This window comes from Thunnus thynnus, chromosome 24, assembly GCF_963924715.1.
Source record: "Thunnus thynnus chromosome 24, fThuThy2.1, whole genome shotgun sequence".
In the NCBI taxonomy this organism is placed as follows: Eukaryota; Metazoa; Chordata; class Actinopteri; order Scombriformes; family Scombridae; genus Thunnus; species Thunnus thynnus.
The window spans coordinates 2,324,710-2,343,354 of record NC_089540.1 but is presented as its reverse complement, the minus strand read 5'-3'; the positions used below and the strand labels follow the sequence as shown (position 1 = coordinate 2,343,354).

Genomic DNA, 18,645 nt, shown 5'->3' with positions numbered 1-18,645 from the left:
TCTTTTTTTTTTTAGCTCAGCCTCTCCTCAGAGACCGTCTTGGTCATAGTAGGTGTGCCTCTCTGTGAGATTACTGTGAGTCAGTGTCCAATATTAAAGTCTGACGAAAAGGAAGGTTTAAAAAGTGTTGCCAGTGCCTAAATTTAACCATAAAAAGTTTTTAGTTTTGCAAAAAAAAAGCAAAATAACATAATTTTTGGGAGACATGGTTGGCTAAGAATGTTCTACCTAAGTTGTTTTAGCTCTAACTTGCGTCTGAGCAATTTGATATATACTAATAAATTTGTGGTTTCATACTGTAATACAACAGCCTTAAGCAAGTACGTGTTAACAGCTGAAGAGATCTGAGTTAAGTAAATATAGCCTGTATCAAAACTCCCCTTCCCTATAGCGTTTACTGTATTATATATGTCTGTCAGTGTGGATGTGTGATGATAGTGATGTCTTCGACAAGATTTGAACAGCTGCAAGTTCAAGTGCAGTTTAACCACTTTAGTGATTGGAGGTGGATGGGGATGAATTGAGCCAATACTGATCAAAATATTGTGTCAATCAGTCTTGATCCTGATGTTTGCAGATCAACTGGTGAAATCTCTACTTACTTTCTTGTGTGAACTGCAGCATCGTCAGCCTCCTCTGACATCCCGGTTCGACTGAGCCCTTGAAGTAAACAACTTGGCTTTGCTTGAAATATCACGGCCAAAGTTAACTTCATCTTCCCATAGTTAAAGAGTATTTTAAACATCTTTAAGAGGTGTAACTGTGCTTCTTTTCTTTTTCCAGAATGATTTTTTCCACCTTCTGTAAAGATTAATATGCATGTAACATCTTTACAACATCATTGTCCCTTCCTTAGTGTTTAAAATGACAACTTTGTCCACTGGTCCAATACAAGACAGACTGATTATTTTGACCTTCATTGAGGGTTTGGGAAGTGGAAACACTGTTGGATAAAAAGTAAAGTAGACGGTCTGTGTTTGAAGTTAATTTTATCCTTAAATCATAAAATGGCTCGATTGATCGTTCATGACGGAAGAACAACATGATATGATGATGATGAACTGCATGATACCCCGATAGATCCTTATTATTCTGAGCTGATAAAACCCCAAAAATAACAGGCACAAAGAAATTACATTTGAGGCTAGCTGGGTTTGAAACTGACTTTGAGCATCACAGGTTTGATTTGAAACTCAGTCAGTTTGTAATAAAAGCTGATAGAAAGTCATAGCTCGTTTGAAGTCGGACTCTTATTAAAGCTCAGAAGACTGACTGAGAACCAGAGAACGGATTAGCTTCAATACTTTAAAGTATTCAGACATCACCAACCAGTTATCACATGCTTTATACTGAGCGCAGATGGTGTCTTCAGGAAAACACACCAAATAATAACAGTCTTAGCTCATTGTTATTTAAAATATGTACAGAATTACCTCCTAAAAAATTTAGAAGTTACCCCTACTTCCACTCCATCTAGTAGTATCACTGCTAATACTTAATCTGTACTGACAGAACCCCTGCTGTGTCCTGCACCTCCCTTCAGCACAGTCAAGAACACAATGAGTCACCAAAGTATTAAACGGATACAGGCAGGAGGCAGGATGACACAAGTAGAATACCTCAGTGTCAGTGCAAAACCTTTATTTTCACTGACATGAAAGATTTCAATACAACTTTCTTAGTACTTTATTAACAATGGAAACAGCAAAATGCATATCAGTCAGCATTTAAAAGTCTTCTAACAGGAGATATTAATACTTTTAAGGCTAAACAGTCACTTTACCATACACTGTAATATATTGTAATATCAGCCAAAACAGCCAGACTGCCACCAACCAAGTAAAACAATTGCAAATAAAAGTTTGTTCGTTTTGCTGTTGGGACACGCTCACACTCCCACATACACACATTACTGAACTCTGTTTAAATAGCCTCCAATATACCGATCCAAAGTAATGTGATTGACCATACAGCAGATTTCATCCAGACACTGGTGTTTCTGTCACTGCTCACTTCAGGTCTCTAAAGCTTCTTCCTGTGTCCATATGGTGTTTTATTAAAGGGGACATATTCTGCACTTTAACAGGTCTATATTTTAAATGTGGGGCTCTAGTGGAATATCTTTGTATGATTTACAGTTCAAAAATCTTCATATTTAACTCTTACCGACCCTTTATGCAGCCCCTCAGTTCAGCCTTTGTCTGAAACAGGTTGTTTTAGCTCCTGTCTCTTTAAGTCCCCCCTCCCAATGAGCCCACTCTGTTCTGATTGGTTAGCTTCAGGAAGCTGCCCCTCAGCAGACTTTCGGCGGCTCTGGAGGCTGCATCAACAAACCATGAAACAAACTATAGTAGCAAGATTACACTACTTTTTCTTTCTCAAAATGTCAACTTCTCAAATACATCCGTACATGTTCGAGCCGGAATCTGATCTGAAATATGAGAGTGAACAATGTAAACAACACATGCAAAAACCTTAGCAACAACCTTAGCAACCAAGGCTATGGAGCAGATGGCTGTTTATGGGTATGTGCAACGATAATGTTAGCTCATCTGCAAGGTTGAAAAAACGTTGCAAACAAAGTGTTAGAGCAGGTGGAAGCCCTGGATTTTGACTTGCAGGGAACATTTCTACATATGTTAACTTCAAGTTTTGAAACTTTGACCATGTTTAATATCCAACATCATAACTATATATAAAAAACAGAAAATCACAAAAAGCTGAATATGTCCCCTCTAAAAACCTAAATCTCTTTTTCAGAGGGTCTGGTTGTTAATGGACAAGATCTGTTACTGATTTAAAGTTATTGTGTGTTTGTTTAACCTGCATCCCCCGCTGTGATTGAAAAGATTATGCAAAATAAGGAGTTTTATATCACTGTATGAAACCACTGAGTGGTCAGAAGTTCCAAGATGACTGTAAAATATAGGAATGGACATCTTTTAAAAACCTCGTTTAGACTCTTTTTATACTTTTACTTCTCGTCTCGTGCTTTAGTCTTTGATTGTGAAACACTTTGTGATGTCTGATCTAGAAAGACGCAATAAAAATAAACTTACTTACTTTACCTTAAAGTTAATCTGACATAATATCCAATCCTTTATCTTGATTGGGTAATATTATTATTCTTCTGATATTTTGTGGCTGCCCTGCAGAATGATTTCCTCATGGGTGCTCGAGCTCCTGTGCACCCACAGAATCAGTGCCTGTAGTGGGTGGGTATACCACTGGCCTGTCCTGAAGAACCAGACTTCAAGTCTGATACATGAGCTTTGATGAACATAGTTTCCTTTGAGCTGTTCAGACCCTAAAAACTCTGAGGATCTTACAGACTGTCTGCAGTGCAGTGGTGGAATAAGCACTCAAATGGTTTACTGAAGTAAAAGTACTAATACCACAATGTAAAACTACTCTACGACAAATGAAAGTCCTGCATTCAAAATCCTATTTAAGTAAACGTACAGAAGATAATGGGACAGGGAAGAAAAAAAAAAGTTCTAGCAAAAAAAATGTATATTCATTTTTTTGTCTTTTCTTTAATCTTTGTTTTTTGGGGGAAATACTAGATAATTTCACCTCTTTAGGCTTTGATCAGTTAATAAATGAAGCCATCTGAGAAGTTTAGTAGTGAAATGTAGACATCTAAAACATGACAAGATGCCCTAAGAAGACATTGCTTGTTTGTAAGGGGTCACAAGCAAAAGGTTAAGAAGCACTGCTTCTGAGCTTAACTTGTAATTATATCTGTCAAAAGTGCAAAATATCTGTCAAGTAGCATAATATGGAAATAATCAAGTAAAGCACAAGTACTTACTTAGTTACTTTCCACCACTGCTGCAGTGTCATTTACAAGTGATTTCACGATTCAGAATGATGTGAGTACACTGGTGTTTTAATGAGTAACCACACCCAGTCTAATAAACCTCATGGTGTGTGTGTGTATGTGGTCAGAGGTTCAGCAGACTTAAATCTTTCAGCCCATAGACGCCAGTGCGGCCATGTTTTTTTTATCCATGAAAAGAGTGGATTTACGCCTTTCTTTCAAAAACAGTAAAAAAAATAAGCAGTTCTTCTTCTGCACACTTTTACAACATTAATATCAAGCGTCTAAACGCACTAGACTTCGGTCAAATAAAGAAAATAATTTTCTTTCATCACTTAGTAAATGTCAGACATACATGTATTCAGCCTCTAAGTGAGCCTGGTTGAACATGTGTCTGGCTCTTGAGGCACGGACCGGCACTACAGCTCTGCTCAAGTCATTTTCTGTTCCATCCTGCTTCATTGGCTCCGTGCATGATTGCAAATGGCTGCTAATATTTTCACTGGCTGCAAAACTCAAGTGCACTTAATCCTCACATTAATTCAAATTTCAGCTATCACCACAAAAAGCCAAAGCAGCAGGTGCACCGTGATTTTTCATCTTTTTATACCACTCGGGAATATACAATTTAGCCTAACTGTTATTCATGGAAAGCGGGGTAAACAGTATTAATGTTTAAAAGAAATGGAGCCATTGTACATACTTTGCATGCAGGATGAGTAAGAACCCCATCATTTCCGTGTCCCTGCTAAGCGGGGTGTTGTGAGATGAACTGAAGTGTGAGTTTAATCTACTGGGAGCAAAAGTGAATTTCAGACGAGGTATAAGCCGATGTGCTCTGTGAGGCGTGTACAGCACGCTGCCGCTAAGGGATGTGTCTGTCGGCCCAAAACCGCAGCCGCAGATATCTGTCTGGCAAACAGCCGCCGCTCTGTGATGTGGAGGAGTTGATGCAGCCCCCCCCCCCTCACTCCCACCCCCCCACCTCCCCTCACCCTCCTCCCAGCTCCGACTCCCCCCTCACCCCCCAGCTGGGGTTTGGCCTGAAGCTTTGCTGATAACCCAGGCTCTCCCCTCAAACCCGGAGACTCAGGGTTGTGAGCTCTGCCTGGGGCTCTGACACACACACACACACATACACACATCTCTTCTCCACCCCCACTGTCCATCAAAATGCCCCATCAGGCAGGCACAGAGGAGGCAACACCATGAAGGGCACACTGATGATCAGTTTTACTAATATTGACTTTCAATTTAAAAGCAGATTTAAGGCAAGATTTAATTTAAAATACATCCATGTTATCTGCTCCATCAGATCATCTCATCTGCCTTCATTTATTAACCATATTTGTCCATGTTAAGTTCTCCTGTCAGCTGTCAAATCATGCGTGTCAACAGAAAGTGATTAATTAAAACACTCTCTGAAGATTCCCACTAACTGTTCACATGACTGCTGCATAAAATGATAAGATGACTGGTTTCCAGTACTGCACAGCACTGGTTTAGGAACTTATGCTGTAAATAAAAACATAGTACCTGCAGTCAAAGTGTGCAGGAGTTTATCACTTTTGTTCAAATTTTATTTAATTGAAAGTACAGAAGTAACTTATTATGAAACTTATCATTAACTACTTTATATACTGTTGAATTCACCTATAACTGTATTTTATGATCTCTTCATATTTTTGGATGAAACTTCTCACTGTACAGTCTCTACTCTGAAGTGTAGAGGAGTGGGAGTATAAAATAGCAGAAAATGAAAGTTGTCACTCAAAACTATACTTAAGTACTTGAGTAAGTGTACTTGGATACTTTCCAGCACTACCCGCATAGTTGTTAAACTGATTCTCTGCAGTTCCACTAGAGAAACATTTCACCTCTAAACTTCTTACCTGCTTTCATTTAAATAACTGTTTAAGGCCCAAAGAGCTAAAAGTATGCAATATTTTACCCTCACAAAAAAAGAGAGAGCAAAGATTAGAGAAAATACGAAAAATGTACACAAATTTGTGTAGCAGAACTTTGTTCTACCTTCATTAATCATCTCAGGTTTATCTTGTGACCTTTGGATACCATTGATTGGGATCCACTACCCAACTGTATCTAAAGTAGATAAACTACTAAATGTTACTCTTGTAGTCACATTGTAATATTCTTTTTACATCCAGATTCTGCTCATTCTGATTGGGTTAGGGTTAGTATCTATTATATCTATTGATATGTGGATGAGTATTTTTATAACAGCAGTGAATGATGTGCTTAAAAAAGCTGCATTCAGCAGAATTACATCTTTTCCTCAAAGACAAACATCGCTTGCCAACTAAAACGGCAGATTTCTACACCAATATGTGATATATTTTAATCACTATTGTATTTAAATCATCTGTCTTGAGCGGAAAAATCATTCCTGTGTGGTATCGGTCACGGATTTTACAGAGCAGTGTGTACAGCCTGCAGTGATAATCTGCCTCCCTCGAGCAGCTGCCATTTACTGATTTGGGAAAGAATTCAGCTGAGTTTCAGTCACATGAAGGTCTAAAGGTTTGTGGAATTTTTGAATCTTTGGATCAACAGCTTTGGTCCATGACTCACTCCAAACCCTGAATCTAAATGACCACTGTGTTCATTAACTGTCAGAGTTTATCACAGCGCGGAGTGGACAGTCACTCTGAAGTATGCACACATACTCTGCTTGTTAGGCATTAGTAGACAGCACCAACCTTCCACCCTCCACCTGCCTTGTCCATCAGCCCCCGCTCTCGCTAATCCCGACGCCGTGGGGTGTGAAATTCAACATCAGCCTCGAGCTTCCCATTCCTCCACCCCTCCTCTCTTTCTCTCTCTCTCTCTCTCTGGGAGATAGCGCAGGACCTGGCCTGGCCTTGACTGGGGTGAGGAGAACAGTGATAGCCATCTGTTGTGCGTGTCGAGTCCAGTGATGCAGAGAGAATGGGGTGGAAGGGGGTCAGTGAGTGCGAGGGGGAACCTGAAATCTCTCATGCCGACCTTCTGAGACCTTCTGAAAAATTTACAAAATGACTGAATGCCAATACACTCGGCACCGGCAAAGTCAAAGCCCACCACCTTAGTCCACCTTGTCAGAGGAGATATTGTTAGACAGCTGTGACACGGGCAGTGAAGCCATCAGAGTTCACATTTTAAATATGTAACTGATGCTCTTGTGCAGAGCGACTTTCAGTGGCTGTAAAGGCAAAATTAGCTTCATTTTGTAGAGCAAGAAGTAGTGTTAGAAACAGCTGGTTGTGGTTAGAAAGGTAAGGAACCCCGAGGTAGTGTTTGAATACTGAATTCAGAGGTATTCACCCAATCAGAGACTTTTTACAGTAATGACTGCAAATTAATCTTTAAGCTTCAAAAATCACCCTGAAGCCTGTCATCGACTTTGACATGGAGTGAACATCAAATGTGTTTTTTTTTCTTGCGTGAGTAGTCTCTATATGTACAATATTTCAATGTCTGAATATATGATCTGTATTCAAATTGTGTTTCCCTGATGCACAATGCAGACCAAGACAGCAGGATTGACATTGGTGCTATCAAGCATGTGTATGTTGCATTTGATATTTGCTCAGTTGTATTGTTTTACAATAGGACATGTGGAAAGTTTAAGTATCTGACCTTACAATGTGAGTTTAAAGGGGACATATTCTGCACATTTCCAGGTGTATATTTTTAATCTGGACCTCTACTGGAGTATCTTTGCATGATTTACAGTTCAAAAAACTCCTTATTTATCTTATACTGGCCCTTTATGCAGCCCCTCAGTTCAGCCTCTGTCTGAAACAAGCCGTTTTAGCTCCTGTCTCTTTAAGGCTCCCCTTCCGATGAGCCCACTCTGTTCTGATTGGACAGCTTCCGGAAGCTGCATCTCAGCCAATTTTTGGCGGCTCAGGACACTACAAAAACAAACAGTAGTAGTAGGATTTCACTTATTTTTCTCATTCTTTACTCAAAATGTCAACTTCTCAAATACTGTACATGTTCGAGCTGGAATCCGATCCAAAATATGAGAGTGAGCAAAAATCTTGGGAACAACTAAGGCTATGGCATAGACGGCCATTTATGGGCATGCACAATGATGGTGTGCTGTTAGACCCTGGAGTGCACTTCTATATCACCGCAGCAAGTTGAGAGGCAAAACTTAAGTTACTCTTTAACTAAAGCACCACAACTTTTCACGCAGTCAAACTGGTTTCTTTTAACTATATTCATCATCTTTTAGTGGTTTCAGTTACCTAAACTTAACCAAGCCTTAACTATAGAGGTAGCAGATCAGAAAACACTAGTATGGGACATTTTGGAAGGTTTGCCTGTTAATCACTGAGGTATAAAAAACACACCCTCCATCATCTCTAAAGTTGTCTTATTTACATGTTGATCTCTTTAGCTAGCAGGATAGTCACCATTACATTCAAGAGTTAACTATATTTTATTCAGACTTGCAGCCTCACTATGAGGACAGGATGTTTGTGCTATTGGCCTGACCCACTGTGAAATGATTTTCAAACACAAGCTAGCTGCTCCTTAAACCATAATTCAACACATGCCAAATACTAACTTTTTAATTTATGCATCTATAACCCCTTCAGCTACCTGGGAAAACAATATAATCCACATAGCTTGTCAACTGAGCAAAAAGGTGAAAACATTAAAGGGAGCAGATTTACCACTAAGAAAATAGTATTCCCATGGGAGAACATACCAACTCCACTGGTTCTTCAGCATGTGTGTCTCCATGTCCCAGTTGACCACCACAAGCAGAGCTTTCACAAGCATGTAGTCAGCAGCAATTTTCAGGCCCAGGAGGCCCAGGCTACCTGCGATAGCGTTAAATGAAAATGAGAGTGTTTGCCAGGGGAACAGTGGGGAAGAGGGAGAATAAACTGGCAAAGTTGCACAAAATGGACAGCAGACAGTCCTGAGGCTGACAGGGAAAATGTATCATCGCAACCTATAGGCATTCACTTATTACAGCTGCAGTGAAATCGTACAACTGTTTACATATCATTAAGGGTAGGTTTAGATCAAAGGCTGCTTCATACCAATATGGGTCATCAACGAAGTACATTTTGTGCACATTTTTGCTGTACAGTTATACATACCTTATCCTTTAAAACATGACAAAAGGGCTTGTTATTTGAAAAACCAGAACGATTAATCAATTATCAAAATAGTTGGCAATTAATTTAATAGTTAGCAACTAATCGATTAATCGACTAATTGTTGTAGCTTGATTTTTTTATAATAACAATGTGTCAAGTGTCAGTGTGTAATGTGTTGGTCGTGGCTTGAAGTGATGAACCTACAGAGAATTATCAGCCACTTTGCAGCTCCTCTTGTCTTTACGGGGCTTTATAGTGAGTTTCAGCTCATTGTTTAGCTGTCCGGCTGCCACTTTACTGTTTTGGTTCACTCTCAGTGCTTTCATGGTGTTGTTTTTAGCCGTTTTTAAAGCAAAAGCTCTAAAAACCCACTGTGCACTACCTGCCCAGCACCAAACAGCAAACAGACACAGTTAGCTGTGAGCATTTAGCAGCTGAAGAGCCAGATATTTCCCTCAGGAGTTGTTAGAGAGCAAAAACAGAGTGAATATTGGACTTTCATTCATCATATGGAAAGAGAACTGTTTGCTAACACATTGGCTCCTGAGAATATATTTCAATTGATGTGTTTACAGCTAAAAATTGAACAGTAAGCATCAGGATCAGAGTTCAGGGGGTAGCGGTCACTTCAACGTCAGACTAGAAGACGGCTTGACAGGACTGACAGGTGTCAGGAGCACAGTTCAGCAAACAGAAGGGGAAGAATGTGGGACTAACAACTACATATTCAAATTTACATATTGTATCTTTTGAAGAGTGTAGTGATCTGCTACATCCACACCTCAAATGACCTTGAGCTAAATACATGAGCTTATTTCATAAGTGCCTCCTGTGGTTGTTCGCCCCGAGGCTTCATTTTCAATGCACTCTTGAAGCATTCTCTCTCTCCGTCTCCACTGTAGTATATGGAAGTATATAATCCACTTAATTGCTTTACCTTCAGGAAGGCTGGCACTTCTCCTTGGCCCCCAGTGGAGAGGGCACTACAGCAGTTTGAATAGTTTGCTGTCAGCAGCACAAATGTCTCTGGGAGGGGGGGCTGTGTGGTGGTCTGCATGGAAGCCCTGTTGGTTAAGTGACTCGCATTAGCGTGTGGAATTGCTACAGCATTTGCTGGGCCCCTGCAGCTACCGCCGGGGCCACGCAGCAAATTAAAGCCGTCATAAAGATTTCACAGAGTCGCCGTGAAAATGTTAGAAAGATGGCTGGAGCCAGCAAGTGTCCTTGGGAAGCAGTGAGGAATTTATTTGCTCTCGTTCAGCAGAGTTGCTGCAGCACAGCTAAATTACGGGGCTGTTTTAAAACTGTATACAGAGAGACAGTGAAGAGGGAACCACCTTAAGTTACTTGAAACACTTTTTAAATCATTACAATCATTATAATAAGTGATATTCTGTATTTTTCCTCTTGTCAACAAATTCCATCTCTACCTATGAATTGATCTACTTGCAAATATGGTGTGTGTATCAAAGCCTGATATATCTTATTCCTCTGTGCTGTAGAGCTCATTTATGGTCCAAAAACTATTTAAAACACATCAGTGAGTCACACTGTTGCATTGGATGACATGATCCTTCATTACCATGAACACACACACTGTAGTTTATTTTGACTCGATCCCACACACACCGTCCCGCTGCCAGAAACACTCACTAGAGCACCAAATGTGGATTAATCCACCACTGAAAATAGTTCCCAAACGAATGCACAATCCTCCTGTTTGAGTTTCATAAAAACTGAGCAGCTGTTTTAGGGAATTACTGAGCCTTTATTACAAATGAAACTTTATTTGTTCCACAGACAATAAAGTATTCAGAGATTGATATTTTATTCATGTAGGAAACATGTTACACTTACAGTACATATGTTACACTTTGCACGATTTTTCTGCCCCATTTCTAAATTTAGCCCACAGGATTTTTGTGTATTTGTCATTGGTTATTGACAAGATTATATTTTACATTCATTTGGCAGATTTTTTAAAGCAACTATTTTTTCCCCATATATACTGTACACACAGATTGGGAGAAATAAAGGTATCCACTATGATATTTAGTGGATAGTACATTTTGTGTGTTATTTGTATGTTGGTGGAATTAGGACACAAGTTAACAGGTTTTTCCATTTAAAAGTATATTGAATGATATTAGATGAATAAATGTGTGTATATAGTACATACATCAGCATAGTCATAGCAAGTCATTGTTTCTTTATGTTGAATAGAGTATAATACCATTTAAATAACATAAAATTAAACACCAATAATCATCCAATAAGCTAATATATAATAATATTACACACATTTTTTCCTTAATTATGATTACTGTACTTTTACTTTTGATACTTTAAGTACATTTTGCTGAGGTTTTTAATGCATGGCTTTTACTTGTAATGGAGTATTTTACAATTGCAGTATTGCAGACTTGATAGAAAGGAATAGGTGTTCATACTGAATGTGTATTGATCCCAGTGTCTCTTTACCACATTGTTAACAAGATCAAACTTAACCCATGTGTTTTTTAGCTGTATGCATTCTCACTGAGGTTGTAAAGAAACCACAGCTGTGTATGTGAATGCGTGTGTGTGTGTGTGTGTGCTTGTTTGTGTGTGTCACCCGCTGCTTCCTGTGATTAAATAAAATGGTTTTGCAGTTATGTATTAGGCAGATTCTGTTATGATTTTCTTATAATCTGCTGCAAATGTCACATTTCCATGCAGCTCCAGAAGCCTGTGAAAAGTGAATTTAAAAGGAGAAACTTCCAGAGGCGGGTTAATAAGCTTTCTGTTTGTACCTTTCAAGCTGAAAAGGTCACACAATGATACTGTTGAATTGAGCAAACTTGAAATGTCTTTTTTTGAGATACTTTTGTTCACAGTCAAAATGTCACATTTTAACTGTGAATTACATTTACATTCTAGTACAATACCACACTGTAGATTGTATTATTTGATGTAGGGCTGCTTAATTACGGAATTGAAGCCCTATTCAGTGTTTTTAACACACTCGCTAAACTAATGTTTTAATTTAATGATAAACAACCGTTTTCCCATCTGATGAGACAGAAACTTCCCTCCAATGTTTCCAGGTTTCTCCTCTCTGTCCCCTCTCATCCACCATCTCATCACCTCTCTCTGGCCTATCAATATGTCACACCCTGGTCCGTCAGGGTCCAATTTCTGCACATCTCAAAATGTCATTTCATGGGGAGAAAATGGAGTTTGTGTGTGAGAAAAGCGCAGTGCTGCCGGCAACATTCAAGGAAGTTTTTTTTTTTCTCTCTGCATCACATGTTTGAGGCCTCCGTTTTTTTTCTCCCCTCGCTGTCTGCTTCGCCTCCAAATCGATCCATCTGCATTAGGCCACCAAAAGAGTTCTCTGACAGCTGTTTTCACATCTTTTTCCTCTCAGGCTATGATTGTAACTTGCCTCAAGCACCAGAAAAAAAGGCTCCAAAATCCATTTATCATTGTCGGTGCAGTGGCTAGTTACTGCTGATGGCCAGTGTCCAAATTCTCTGTCCTTCCTGACGGGTTTCCCGAGGGATACACAACAGGCCAAGTTCATGTTACTGAGAACATGAACTGAAAGATGTGTGTTATTTCAATTTCTTTACATACAGGAATGAGCAACAAAGCACTGATGCAAGGTAGAGACACTACAGAGTTAATAAGACCAATTGATTTAGCATGCTTTAGTCTGTTAACAAATGAATCATTCTCCACAGCCTCCCATCACTTATCAGATGGATTTCCTTTCCAGGCAGCCATTGGTTTCAATTAATTTCAGTACACCATTAAAATGAACTTGCAGGGACATGAAACTTGCAATAAATATAAAGTTTTCTTTGACAATGTTACTTAAGGGGGCTTTATGTAAGAATTTTAGTTCAAAACATTCAAAAATTAACCAAAATTAGACATCTATGTATTGTGTTGCAGAGATATCTACTGAAGTTAGCATGCTAACCAGCTAGCTGCTCCTAACCTTGTTCAAAATGTGCATAGCGTCTGCCTCTTCTCCTCAGTGTGTAAATGTGCGAGGGCTGTTGTGGTTTGTGTGCTTCGATGCCTGATCTGAGGCAGGAGTGTGTCGGAGCGTGGAACTAGGCAGCGTAAATAGATTTTTATTTATTTTGTCCTGCTTGTCTGATAAACAGATTTTCCATACGACATGGATGGTAGGCTACGGATTTCTTTAATACACATGCCACTTCCCATTCCTGCTGGCTGTTTATCCTCCACAATCTCATTTTCTTTCCAATTTGTTGATGGCGCTTTGTGTTACTGCTCAACAAACAATGTTCCACATATATACGTACATATGAAACAGTGCATATTAAACTACTGTCTGCATCCGTAGCAAATGCCAAGAAGTCACCATAACGTATATGAGAATTAGACTGTAAATAATGAGGTAAACAAGGTTTTTGAATAAACACAATACAGTTTTCAAACCCTCCAAAGTTTCTGTTTCTCTTCTTGCCAACATCATGTGGTGACAAACCTTCCTGATAACTACATTTGTTGACATTTTACTCCCTCCAGAGTTAATTTTCTGCTTCCATTATCTTGAGAAAGGCAACCTAAGCCCTGTTCTCCTTCCACCCGTCTCACACAATAGAACCCGAGAACCCTGATAACATTGTCATTTTTAATGTTTGGAGCCACACAGCTGAGTGGCAGCGGGGCAGAAGGCCATATCTGCCAACAGAGGAGCGATTATAGAGACTGGAGCCTTTCCTGTCAATCCCATTGGCTTGGAGCTGTGCTGTGTTCTTCTTCCAGAGGAAAGCTGATTAGCCATTTCATTGAGTCTAATTGAGGTCCTCTCACTTGTAGCTGAGTATAGCAAACAATGTGAACCAACAACTTCTATATATGGAGTTCCTGCAGGGACAAAAAAGCAACCTAGCTTCACAGAATTTTATAAAAATAGGCTGAACTGAAGATGAAGACAAACTTAGCTAATGGGTTGAGTCACTCCACATCAAATTTTCTTGTCATGAGGAGTACTACTCAGGCTGGAGAAGTCAAATTAGAGCTAAAACAATTAGTTGATTCATCAAACCATTAATGACATAATGAGCAAATACTTTAATAATTGTTTCTGATTGTCTAAGGAATTTATCAACAAAAATGTAACCTGATTCCAGCTCCTCAGTTGTGACAATTTGCTACTTTCTTAGTCTTATGTGATAGTAGAAAACACTGAATATCTTTAGGTTTTGAAGTGTTTGTTGGGGGAAAAAAAGTTGTCATTGGCATTTTCCACTATTTTCTGGACCAAACAATTAATCAATCAATTATCTGTAGCCTTAGAAACTATTACTTAAGTCACACAACTTAAAGATCCCCTCCAGACAAGTTTTGAGATATATAAAAATATTCTGCTTTAATACGCACAAAAATGTTTTATTACCCCCTTAAAATCTCCTTCTCCCTCACTGAAAAATCCAACCTCTAAATGTGTAAATATTGTTGATTTCAGAAGTTGAACTGCTGGACACAAGATGACTCCTACTTCACTGTAAAGTCCATTCTCAGTGTTTGTGCACTGGAGGCTTCAAGTTTCCACATCACACTTGTGTAAGTTGCATATTGGACCAGGATTGGTTCCAAACTAGCTGTGAGTTGATGTCAGAAATCATACGTGTGATTGAAGGTGAGCACAGAGAAACTTTCCCTCTACAGTGGATGAATGTGAAAACACAAATGCATCATTCTGCACAGGGAAGCTCAAACATCACAGTGAGGTAACAATAAGAAAAACAAATTTTCTGAGTTGAGGGGGACTTTAAATTATGTCGACTTGCAGCCTGGTATACAAACAGCAGGCACAGAGTTTGAACAACATGAGTGTTTAGCAAGCAGAGAGGATCTAATGAAAGATGCCATTACATTGCATTATGGGAAGTGTTTTTGGATCTTGGCCCATACTGGGGATTAAAAGTCAGGATAGCTCCACATTTGCTGCTTTGATTTTCCCTTTACTCAGAGGGTTGCTGTCCATGGTGCTGAAATCTGGTTCTCGTATGCTGAAGCTTATTTGAGGAGCTACCAGAGCTGTTGCTCTTTCCCATCTGTTTTTACATGTTTAGTGAGGTTATGATTGTTGTCTTATTTAAAAAATATATTTTTTTCTTCCACTTGTCAGACCTGAAACAAACTCAGATGCTCCTCTATATCAGTGGATAGTCAAAAAGCACTTTTTGTTCTATGCATGCCATCGTTTGGCAGAAACCCCACATCATTTTTGAGCAGCGCAGCCAGACGGAGGAGTGAAACCCTGCCGTCATCTTCATCTCTCCACAGCCACCATAATTATCATGTAATTTCTCTCGGCCTCCGTTTGTTTATTTATGTCCAGGGTTGGCACACTGAGTGACAGCTTCCTGATTAGACTGGAGGAAATAATGGCAGCTCAGTGTCTCTTATCGGCCTGAGAGGCGAGTACCTGTGTCTGACAGGAGTAGCTCTGGGCAGGGTGGGGGTGGAGGTGGAGGTGGAGGGGGCTAGCTGAAGGGGACAATAAGCTTCGGTGATGAGTTGTGACATGTCAGCAAAGGAGGGGAATGAAGCTGGATTGTTTCTAACAGGACAATATCAATGATAGATATATTATAACAAAAGGTTTGTAAAGAAGTACACCATCAACTATCATGGCTTAATGAAAGAGATGACAGTGAGCAAGCCAATGTTTACCTTCTCTTTTAATCACAGATCTTTTTTCAACTTTCTTTGATAGCATCGTGCTGGGCAAACATCAAAAATCATAGAAGATGAAACAATTACAACTTTTCAATCTTTTATGATCTATCTAGCAGTTTGGTTAAATAGCTTGTTTCATGTGATTTTGCTATCAAATGAATCCACATGAAAGCTTTGTTACCTGAGAAACATCCAAGCAGTGTTATCTACTCTGACTCTTTTTATGAGCAAAGCTTCAAATATACACTTAAATGATGTGTTCCTGCTACAGATCTGCTTGAATAAGATTTAACATTCAGCTATGTAAATGTTTTCATAACAGGCACGTAGTTAAAAATAAAGATGAATAAGTACTTTATAATCAGAACATAATATAATATTTGTATAGCTGAAACAACACATTTAAGATTAATCAGTTCATCATCCTAATTTAATTGAATTCATTTAATTTTTGCAGGATAAATTAAGTATCAGTTCTGCTTTTCAGGCAGCCCTGGGGACATATATTAAAGACAAGCTATGAAACAATAAGACTATTAAAATATATCAAACAGTAGTTAACAGTCTACACAGTCAAGTGTACATGGACAGAAAATTAAAAACAAGGTTGAGTCACTGAAACAGCCTGTTTCAGACAGAGGCTGAACTGAGGGGCTGCATAAAGGGTCAGTATGAGTTAAATAAGGACTTTTTTAAAAACTGTAAATCATGCAATGATATTCCAGTAGAGCCCTAGATTAAAAACATAGACCTGGAAATGTGCAGAATATGTCTCCTTTAAGATCCTTTGCTTCATAAGTCAGACCAGCAACAAGGTTGAGTCATTTTTCAAGGAAAAATGCCAAATGGGGATTTGCTACATTCTGTTACAATTTTACTATTATCTTTCATAAAATATACTGTATTATGCCAGTGGCCAGTAATCCTGATACGGCCCTTTTATGAATATTCCACCTACTTTCTCTGGTTATCTGGAAATCTCTGGAGAGGACACAGACACTGACAGCCCCAATAAAATAATACTTATAAGACAAATATCATAAACCCACTGTTGAGTAGCTATATGATAAATGAAAACTAATATAATCATAACCACAAGGTATGAATACAATACTGATAACAGAGAAACACTACAAAACAAAACTCTTGTCAAGCACACTTTTATATGTTGTTGGTAACTTTCCAAATATGACCACCAATTTGACTGTGACGACTGCTTCGTGTTTCTTCTTTCCTGAGCTATGTGAAATCAAATAAAACCAAAATGCTTCAGAAAAGTTATTTTCATTTCCAAATGTTCAGCATGTCATATGGAATGAATAAAAAGCTGTTAGAATATGAGAGTTAGTCAAACGTATCAGTCCCAAAAGACTGCTCAGGCTTCTCTGGGTGCTGTCTGATGAATGTTAATGTTTCACCTGCCAGTTAGTGTTTGTGCTCTCTGCCAAGCTGGTTTGCAGTGAGCAAATTTCCCTGCATTAGGATTTGTCTGTCTGCTGCTGTGTGGTTATATAAACAATATTATAATTTATTTCTTCAAACCAAAGTTGTGTAGTGCTTTACACAGCGAAAGCATCGTAAAAAGAACAATGAAATATTTAAAGTAAAGACAGAATTATAGAAGAGCATGATAAAAAAACAATAGGAAGGCATTTGCATAAAAACACGTTTTAAGAATTTATTTAAAAGCTGACAAATCTTGCAAGGCTGAGGCTGATACTGAGAGGTACAGAGTTCCACAACTGCAGGACCTGGATAACAAAGGCTACTGATACAGTTAGTATCAGAACAATTCATTGATTAATTGATTAGTTAGTCTTTTAAGCCCTTCATCAATCAAAAATGCTACAGGCTCAGTAATTCTCCAATGTGAATATTTGCTGCTTTTCTCTGTAAATATCAGTGTAAACTTAATATATCTTTGGGTTTTGGACTTGTGGTCAGAACAAGAAATGCCACCTTAGGCTCTTTTTTGTAATAATTCAGTTCATTGAAGAAATAATTAATTTCTTATTATTCAAACATAAAAACAATCATTCGTTTAATAAAGGGTTGTAGAATCTAAGAATTTTGCTATTGTACTAAATGTTTTGTAGAAACATATTAATAGTGTTTATTCATATTCCCCAAGGTGATAAATAAGATGTTGCCATGCTGGTCAAGAAGACTCTTTGTGGTGGAAAAAGCTGCAGTTTGCCACAGCAGCTCCCTCTATCATCTAAACCTCCTCCTCATCTGCTATTATCAGTGACTACATTTACATGCACAAAAGTTTCCAGTTTTCTCCCTCATTCCAAAAAAGACAGTATCCTACTAAGCTGTTTACATGGCTAATGAAAATTAATATTCCACTAATATTTACATGTAGAAGGTTTTCAGGGTTTCCTTCTGCTCCAGTGGGAATGGGAATCACAAGATATCTTCAGATATCTGCATCTCAGAGTATTGTCAAATTTGGAATGATAGTGGAATATTAGTGCACATGTAAACATAGTAAATGTTGATGACCAAGGTTTTTTGTTCATGTATATTTATAAGAGGGACTAGCTCTCAGCAAGATTTTTCATCACTGGTCGGATTCTTCAAGAGTTCCCTCAAACAGCAGAGCCTTTTCCACCAAATCTAACCGTTTGCTTTAAACAGTCATTTCCTTGAAGTGTCTCTTATTAAACTTGGTCAAATTTGTGTTTCCTCTAGGTCGAGTAGGAGCCCGGCCACTTCGAAACCAACAGAGGCTGCTCACTATTGAGAGTGGCGAAGTTGAAAGCATGAGTGAGTCCATTTTTCCATTTCAAGTCTATAAAGGTTATTGATATCTGTGTGGTTTTCTTTTTGTACCTTTTACACAGTGTATTTTTCATCCTCCAGTATAATTAGATTTTTAATTACTTTTTTTGTACCAGAGAATGACACTGGATCCAGGTTTTATATGTTCTGCATGTACTGTACTGGGTGCTGTACTGGGAAAGGGAATAAATATCCCTTGTGCAC

General features: G+C 38.7%; 1 protein-coding gene across 2 annotated transcripts in view; it reads left to right on the top strand.

Annotated features, from left to right (window-relative positions):
• LOC137176998 (double-stranded RNA-specific editase 1-like) overlaps positions 1–18,645 on the top strand; it is a 73,429-nt gene that overhangs the window by 35,703 nt on the left and 19,081 nt on the right. For both annotated transcript variants that reach the window (XM_067583070.1, XM_067583071.1), the window contains one exon: positions 18,352–18,426. In XM_067583070.1, the coding sequence (XP_067439171.1) occupies positions 18,423–18,426 (4 nt within the window). In that variant the 5' untranslated portion in view covers positions 18,352–18,422. The remainder of the gene's footprint in view (positions 1–18,351; positions 18,427–18,645) is intronic.